The sequence below is a fragment of the Heloderma suspectum genome, chromosome 6 (assembly GCF_057233095.1).
Source record: "Heloderma suspectum isolate Gila_16-S chromosome 6, 16-S_ref, whole genome shotgun sequence".
In the NCBI taxonomy this organism is placed as follows: domain Eukaryota; kingdom Metazoa; phylum Chordata; class Lepidosauria; order Squamata; family Helodermatidae; genus Heloderma; species Heloderma suspectum.
The window spans coordinates 36,940,270-36,949,616 of NC_139463.1; the positions used below are offsets into that span (position 1 = coordinate 36,940,270).

The 9,347-nt window shown below is 40.4% G+C and overlaps 1 protein-coding gene across 2 annotated transcripts in view; it reads left to right on the plus strand.

Annotated features, from left to right (window-relative positions):
- Positions 1-9,125, plus strand: part of EBF2 (EBF transcription factor 2) — a 387,225-nt gene extending 378,100 nt beyond the window's left edge. The window contains exon 16 of one of the 2 annotated variants that reach the window (XM_084808184.1): positions 7,069-9,125. In XM_084808184.1, coding sequence (XP_084664310.1) covers positions 7,069-7,100 — 32 coding nt within the window. In that variant the 3' untranslated portion in view covers positions 7,101-9,125. The remainder of the gene's footprint in view (positions 1-7,068) is intronic. The other variant, XM_084808183.1, reaches the window with a different exon arrangement.
- Positions 9,126-9,347: the final 222 nt, after the last annotated feature.

Consider the following 9,347-nt stretch of genomic DNA (forward strand, 5'->3'; position numbering starts at 1 on the left):
TAGACAGCCGAAATCGGCTGTCTAGCCACAAATGCAGGGCGGCTGAAGCACAGAGGGCACAATGCACTCTTAGTAGTCTTTTGGTTGGCCAAATAAAGGTATTACACTAATATGGCTTTTACAACATTCAAGACAGTGTAACAGTGAAAATGTGTTAAAAGAGTGAATGCTCATCCCATACTGACAAATAATTTCACTTTTTAAAAGCCTCTAGGGTCTTTTTAAAACAATCTTCCTTCTTATAAATGAACAAATTCAGTCAATTTTGCCAGTGTTTTCTGCATTCATTCATTCATTCATTCAGTGACAGAGAGCTAAGGCTTTCTTCTCCTTATAATGAAACTATCACTTTCTAGCATGCTTGCAGTGGTGATGCATGGGAGGTAGCTGAATGTACTGCCCTGCTGCTACCTCTGCAGGGCAACCAGAAAGGGAGAAGCTACGCTGTCCTTATCAGCAGGCACTTGGCAGCTGTACAGGCAGGGAAATCACATCTGGATAGTGCAGACTCCACACCTCCAAATAAAATTATTTTGAGCCTGAGTGCTCCTACCTTATAGAAAACCAGCAGGAGGTGAAAAGTGATGAAAAACCTCCAGGCACAATCTGGAGGAGCCCCTTGTCAGTTTCACCTCTGTACTGAGTCCTGGGGAGTTGAAACTGACAAGAGGCCTTTCCCTGACTTGGACTTGATGCCTTGTGAAATTGGCAGAGTCTCAAGGTATATTCTGGAGAAATCCCATGTCAGGCACTACTCAGTTTCAGCTTCTGTTGATTAACTCTCTCTCTCTCTCTCTCTCTCTCTCTCACACACACACACACACACACACTTCAGGCTTGTGGGATATACTTCGTTTTTTTATTAGAATCCTGAGATCTTCCAAGCAGAGCCAGGTGCAAAATACTGGCTCAGAGCAACTAAGAATTAAGGGTGCCTCTGAGCACATACTCAGCCCAGGAATTTGTTTTCAGTGAGTGACAGAACTAAGTTTCAGTAACAGAACTAAGTTTTCACACAAAATTCCTTTCATGGTTTCTCCCCAAATGTTATTTGTTAGAGCAACCTAATTTAGAGAGGTGGGGAAGCCCTTTAGTTATTGGTATTGTTAAAAAAAAATAGGACTCAGAAACCCTTGTAAATATACTGCAAATCTCCCAGATATCTACCAGTGGATCTTGATCCCAGGTGTTGCTTTTTAAAAGTATTATTATTCTTATTATTAGCACAATACTACTGCTACAAACACATGCACAACTGCCACCATAGTAAGTCCATGTCCTTGCAGCAAGTCTATCTCCTTCTGAAGACTCTCCTCCCTAATTCACTACGAAGTTTATGGTTCTATACAGGCATGTGGTAACACGCTTGAAGAATGCTTTGATCTACCATGTAAAAGCAAAACATAACAAAAACTAATCACACCTCACTTTCATAGAATCGTAGATTCTTTCTCTGCATTGTGCCTAATGCGTTTAGAACTGAGCTGTTGTCGTTTTTAAAATAGACTGCAAAGGATGACACTCTCAGCTTCAGACTACTTTCAAGGGGTTGCATATTGGCGGCATATATGTGTTGGAGGCTATGCATATATGTGTTGGAGGCTGCAGTTTACAGTGCTCTCAATCAAAAGGCGAGGTCTTTGCAAAGAGGAAACAAACATTCAAGACGTGATGGTGTTAGTAATGAGAGAAATTTGAGAGCCTCTAGGCGTTGAGTAGCACATGTCCAGAGCGGTTGTGTATCTTGTTACCAAACCGAGGCTGCTTTTTCAACAAGTTACAGAGTATCCCCTCAGAGGCCATCTCAGAAGAAGCTAATGGGGGTGAGGAATAGTTACATGCCACAACATTTTCCTCCTTAAATACGTGTGCCTGATTTTTCAGAGGTTCTGAGCCCAGATCTCGCCTTTTATCATTACCGAGTTCAGTTCTTCTGAAATATGATTGTTTGCAGCAGTGGCTTGCCATATATGGGTCACAGTGATTGTCCAAAATGTTGAGTGAAGTTGACAGTCCTTGATGTATTTTGTGAATGCCCTAACATCCAGAGATACATCAGTGAATGCTGACAGTTACCTCAATGGGACTGTTGAGCATTCATTGGTATACGTCAGAAAGGTTGAGGAAAGCATTTGGGGGCATTCTGGGAATGTCAGTGTTCACACATGAATATTAACATTCACCAAGTGTGGATCAACCCTGCAACAGAGAAGACAGGTTTTTCTAAAACAATTATAAGCAAGAAACAAACCTCCCATCCAGAAATTGGATCCAGATTTAAACTGTATCAACTGCGCTGGTAGAAATGGACTTCCTTGCCTCCTCATTCCTACAGCAGCCCCTCCAGCCCCTTAAAAATGCTACACAGAGAGTCAGGAGGCCCTGATGAATGGGGTGAGCTGTGGTGTGGGGGGAGGGGGATCCCCAAAAATCGGGCTGAGGGACTTCCTGCAAGTGGAGTTCCTGGATCTAACCAATGAGTTATCAGGAAAATGTATATAAAGCTGATCTTGGTTAAAGGCTGTTTCATAATACCTGTATATCTATGTTTAACATTTGCTTTGAATTGCAAGTGAACCATTTATTGTTCCCAGGCCCAGTGTCAGTTCCCAGCATTCTCAGGAAACTGTCAAGGATTCACCACCATCCCCTCATTCTTCCAGTTCTGTGTTTGTTTGTTTTTACTTGCATGGCAGGCCACTGTAAAGCAGTGGCCATTTTGCACTTCTCACAATGCCCTGGAGCTCCACTGTGTTGTGGAATTGGGTAAATCTAAAATGGCAGGCATGTCTCAGACACGCACTGCAGATCAGGGTACTGCTGCTACCTGACTCCACTTCCAGTAAGCCCAATAGAAGGACACTGATGGGGATGGAGGAAACAGATGCCAGGAGGCCCACCACCTAACATTTTGCCAGAACCCCCCTTGAAACTGGAGTCAGCCCTAATTTGTCATAGAATTATCCCTCCTGGACAGCTATAGCTTGGTCACAGTGGTACAGGCACTAGTAACCTCAAGATTGGATTCCTGCAATATGATCTTTGTGGGGCTTCCCTTAAGGCTGCTCTGGAAGCTGGAGTTAGTGCAGAACACACCAGCTCAGCTGTTATCGGGAGCTGCCCCTTTTCAGCATGCAACTCCTTTGCAGAGGGAACTGCACTGGCTGCCTATTGGCTAACCGGCCAGGTTTAAGGTTTCAATACTAGGGTACAAAGCCCAAAACAACTTGGGACCAGGATACCTGAGAGAATGCCTTCTCTCTTACCAACCTGCCTGAACACTGAGGTCATCAGAGTACATGCTCCTGGTGGTTTTCTGTGGACCTATGACCCAGCTGGAGTCCACCCACAGAAGAACCTCTGGAGGTCAGGCAGATGGGTTGTTTTTGGTGCCTCCTCCTGAAAACAGCCCTTTTCCAAGGAGCCTTCCTTGGTTAACCAGCCTTGGTTTTATTGGCACTCTGTTTTCTAAAGAATAATCTTAATTTCATGTTTCATTCTTTTTATCTTTTGTTCATTTTACCTCTTGTTGTTCACTGCTCTGGAATCTGTTTAGAGGTAGCTTAGTGGTTAAGATGCTGAACTGCAGACTGCAAGGTCAGCAGGTCAGCAGTTCGAGACCTGAGTGCCATGTGACGGAGTGAGCTCCCGTCTTCAGTCCCAGCTTCTGCCAACCTAGCAGTTCAAAAGCAAGAAATTGCAAGTAGATAAATAGGCACCGCCTCGGCGGGAAGGGTAACAGCATTCCGTGCACCTCGGTGTTCAGTCATGCCGGCCACACGACCACGGAAGCGTCTTCGAACTGCGCTGGCTCTTCGGCTTAGAAACGGGGATGAGCACTGCACCCTAGAGTCGGACACGACTGGTTGGGGACACCTTTAGTATACAAATGTTGTAAATAAATAAATAAATAAATAAATAAATAAGCAAGCCAATGCAACTTCTTATGTTCCTATCTTCCATCCAAAGTAGATGGTTCCATGTTGATGCATGGTAGTGCTGGCCCTACTCTTCTATTCTTTTTTTCCCCATTTGCCAGTAGGAAAGGAACAAAAAGTCCCTTAACCTGCAAAGTGTTTATTAGTATTGTTAACAATACATGCCTAAGGTGTGCATGTCATCCTAGCATCTGGATGATTTTTTGACAAGTTTAATCAAGCGTTTCATCTGATAATGGCCATCTTTTGAAGTTAATGCAATGCAGCACATCTCTAATTCTTTCTTTCATTTCTCTCCAATAAAATAAAAAAGAGAGGGAAAGGGAATCCCTGTGGGATAATCACTGCAGTTCCTCTATTCCCCACTCATCATGGAATGTCTTGTCCTGCATTGAACCACCTTTATTGAAAAGTTACATCGATTCAATATATAGTAATACAGGCAAAAATAATTACAGCTTTGCGAGCAGTGTAAGACCTTAATCCGAAGCTCACAAACATTCAATAAAAAGTAGTGCAGACTGGGAAATAGGCTTTTGACAGCACAACCCCAAAGGGGGAGATAGGAAAGGCGCATCAACCAGCCTGTGAGAACAAAAGATAGGCTATAAAGTGCAATTAAGTCACCTCCCTCTATGCCAAGAGAAAGGCCATTGGACATTTTAAAAAAAGAAATCCATGAATATTCCTGGATTGTATAATTGAAGCCTCCATCTTAGACTATATACGGTGAGAGTTGAAATCATCTTACCAGGAAAGGGTAACAAAAAGACTGAAAGGAGATAGTGGGGTATGGGGGTGGGGGGACATCCCAGGGAGTTGAAGGTGATATGATACAAACCTTCATTACTCATGGTATGTACACTCCCTCCCCCCCCCCAACTATCATTTCTGGTCAAAGAGCTTTAAAAATCTGTGAAATCTGTTTGACCTAAAACAAGAGGCAGATGGAAGAAATGAGTGTGTAATGATTGTGGCTTTAGCATGACACCTTTGACTTTCTAAAAAACAAAATCCTACTTTTTGTTTTTAGCCTAGGGAAAGTTGCTTCTACATGAAGCCTTTGCTCTGGGGTTGCCATCCTCTCTTCACTCCCTTTGACAGAGAATCCAGATCAGATCATTACCAAATCATTACATTCTGGTGATTTCTGTGATGTCATTCTATGTTCTGGGGTTTCCCCACCCCCCAAACCTGATATATGGCTGTCATTTTTATTCATTTCTTTTTGCAATAAAACACCAACCTGTCTGGAGTGGATGAGCAAAGCACTTCTGTGGTTTCCAGAGCTTCTGTGTTGAGATTCCTGTTTATGGTCCTGCCCATTTTATTCTTTCCTATTGATCATGGCTAGGGGAAAGAGTGACTGCCCCTTAAATAGCACCTGTCAATGAATTGCCCCTTAAATAGCATCTCTTGCTAAATTCCAATTTCTGTTCCTGCATGGGGAGGAGGGGCATTAATTACTACATTCACGTATTATTATTATTATTATTATTATTATTATTAAAAGGAAAAGGGGGAAAAAACCAAAGGAAACAAATAATTGCACCTCCCACCCCACAGTGAAACAGAAACTGATATTGTGACAGTTTAGGGGGCAATTAAGATGCTATTCAGAACGAATCCCCCAGCCATGATCAACAGGAAGCAATATAATGGGATGCACCTACAAACAGGAAACTTTTATTTAGCATTGGAAAGGATATTTTCTGAATTGGACTTACTTGTGAATAAACATTATAGAAAGATCTTGGCGATGGGAAGAGGCATTGATGGATATTATTGTAGTGCCATCTTTCATAATATATGATGTGTTTTCAGGATGGTAGTCTGGTTTCCAAATGCGGAGATGAAAAAATGTTAGGTCTGATTCACACATGCACATACATCACTATATATCTCATCACTTGATGACTTAGCACTTGTTGAGGTAGGCAAAGGTATGAACTGCCTCCACTGGAAAGCATGTGAGATGATATCAATCCTCTGTCTGCAGAATTTGCAGTTATGGCAGCTTCATAGATGGAAATGATCATTTGTGATCACCCAGTTGATGAACATGAATGTATACCATAAGAGCTAGTTTGGACCATTGAATTCTTCTCCACAGGATTTACTCTAACTGTTCCTCCAATTCATTTGCATGGCGAATACAACACATTCTCCTTTTTCCCCCCTGTACTGGTTTCATAGCACCTTATGCTTATTGAAAAATGCATTCTTTTAAAATGAAATGTTTATGTTTTGCTACTGACTTACGATGTGTGTGTGTTTAGGTGTAGGAATTGTGATATATACATATATACGTGTGTGTGTGTGTGTGTGTATACATGAAAGACTCACAGAGTAATTTCAAAACTGTTGGGCTTCTGCCATCAGTAGCTGTGATGTTATATGTTATTATAAAATTAATAATTATTAATAGTAATATATTATAATATATTAATTATTAATTATTATTTATCTGTTATTATAAAATTAGAGTTATATGTTCAGATCTGCCTGCTCCAGTTAGCATCTTGGCAGCCGTAGACTAGCTGAAGTTTCTGAACTGTCTTCAAAGCCAGCCCTAAGAAGAGCACATTACAGTAATCCAACCTGAAAGTGACTAGGACATGAATGGCCAATGCCAGATCCAGCTAGAGATGTATGATAAATTTGTTTCAGTTCATCTTTGATCAGGATTTACTCAGTTTCCACCTTCTGGACTGAACATGGACTCAGACACAATCTGCGGTCAAAGTCTGTACCTTTGCAATGTGCTTTGCAGACCAAAAACTATGCACTCGACAGCATACATACATTTGAAAATGCACATGAAAAAATGCATACTTCTGAAAAATGTGCACAGACACTCTTTAATCAATGGGGAAGAATTTGTACACTTCAAAGATGTGCACAATTGATGCATACATTTTGGAAAATACACACAGATTTCCAAGTGAAAAAAAAATTGATATGGACTTGAGTCAGAACAAGCTTTGAGATGGAATTTGGAGAACCGCGGCAAACTTCCGTTTTGCTGATTTGCACATCCCTAGAACCCAGCTACATCTGCCATATTTCTGTGTATTTATTTCTATTTTAAAAGGCACTGAATTTTAATGTTGTCCATTTTCGTTTTCAGCCATGACTGGTCTTGTCGTTCCTCCAATGTAAAAGAAGAGGAGAAATTGCTGAAGCTCCCTCCCCCTTCCCCCTTTTTTTTCTTTTTTACAGCACAAAACTACTTATTGCTATGGAGCACTAAAAAGGAAAAAAAAAAAAAGCACTACAAGCTCTATTGTTGGGGGAATCCATGTGCAGAAAGAAAGGGAACAATTTTTTTTATGGACTGGACATTCTAGGAGGCTGCCCTCATCTGTTCCAGGTTTCATACACACTTACATCAACCCCAAGAACATTAAAAGGAGGGATTGTCCAAGATCCAGATGTACACCATTTTGTGGGGTTGAATCTGGAGCTCAAGGTTTTTCTTATGGACAAAAAACCTTCATAGCATTTGTAAAATATTAAAAGGAGGAACAAATTGGCCAACCGTTTGAGCTTGATATTTTGGATACTCTTTGTTTTACTTTGTAGGAAAAAAAATGTTGAAGTTTCTATTTTCTATGGAGCATTTCAGATACCAATTTAGTTTATGCAGAAAAAAAAATCACAAAACAGGGTACCAGCATGGAAGACTTTCTTATAAAACTGATACGAATGGTGGAATGTGGATGTATGTGTGTATTTGCTTATAGTTTAATCTCTTTTAAAATGGAAAATGTAAGATGTTTTACAATTATTTAAATAAATAAACTTGTAAGTTATTGTATGTAGAGGTAGAAATTGAAGACTTTGGGGGGACTTTTTTTTCTTTCTCCTGTTGTACAATGAACAACAGTGAAAAGAATGCAAAAATGCAGCAACAAGCTCTTTATGCTACAATCTGTCTTCACTTCTCTCCTGCTCCTTATTGAACCATGTACAAGAATGTCTTAAATTCTTCATGAAGGACTCATCCACAACCTTTTATACACATAATGGTATATATACATATATATATATAAATATAGGACAGTAGTTAATGTATGAATATTATACACTTTTTCATCTTTTGATTCAATTAAGGTTTCAGGTACTGACGTAAACTGTCTAGTTTCATACATCTTATCAGTAACTATGTGGCATGTATGGGCTTTTTATCAGGTTTTCGTGTGGAACTGTCATTACTTTTCAGGTTGCAATTTGAGCAAGAGGGAATGGGAAAGGTTTCTCCAGCTTGTTGCTTTTCATGTAGTAAAGGCAACATGCTGTATATGTTACAGAGAAGGTTAACTTGACACTCATGTGTGAATGTTAACAATCCCAGGTGAAATTTGTGAATACTCAAATCTTGACTTGACGACAGCCAACCTACACCAATGTGTCCTAAGCTTTGGACATTTCTAAAATTTGTCCAGGATTGTGTATGTTCACATTTGAATCTTGACAGCCATCAGATTTCAGATATTCAGTGTAACATATACATTATAAGAAACCTGCACTTTCTTAATATAACGCAGGAGCATCAGTATAGCAAAGCATCCAGGGCCTGAATGAAAATATGCATTTGTCTCCCTGGCAGACCACTGATTTCCATGGGGTTGACCATTGATTTCAATGGATTTGGTACAAAGCTCTCCTTTCTAAAAACAAACAAAAACAAAGTCAATGTTCTCCATTCACTTGGATGGAGGGACAGGTTCTGTGTATACAAACAATAGCACAATCGTCCCTCCACAGAAATGAATGGGAAGACATAGTTGCATAAGAGATCCATATGTGTGTGCTTCTAAACTTACATGGATCTGTGATCCAGGGCAACGATCTCTAGACATTCGTGAGGAATGTCGTGAAAATGCTGATCCATGGTTCCCCTATCAACATGTTGCTCACTGGTAGTGGTAGGAGCTGTTTTAACAAGTTGGTAGCTTCCCTAAGAGCTTCCGAGCCCCTTTCTGCTGCTGTCATTGTAACCATCTCTATTGGAGTCCCGTATGTCGATAATATGCCTATAAAATCTATTGATCACTTACTGGCTTTTTACAATATACTATTTATATATGTACCTGTATTTTAAGGTGAAACCCAAACTTCTGTGCACCCAATGAGGGTAACTGTGTTTTTCAGGGGAATAAAAACATTAGTGTTTTCCCATGATGATTGTTTGTGGAAATTCATGACAAAAAATAATAATAATGACATGCTGAATTAATCCCTGTTTTCTTCCTTAGGGCTAGTTCACACATTATCTCCTTTCTCTCTCTCTGTCTCTCTTCAAATATGGTGATCCCTGCAGCTCTCTTGGTCATGTCAAGCAAATGACATTGCTCTCATAGATGGGCAATCATGGCACATTCCTTCTTATTCTGTTGAGCATAC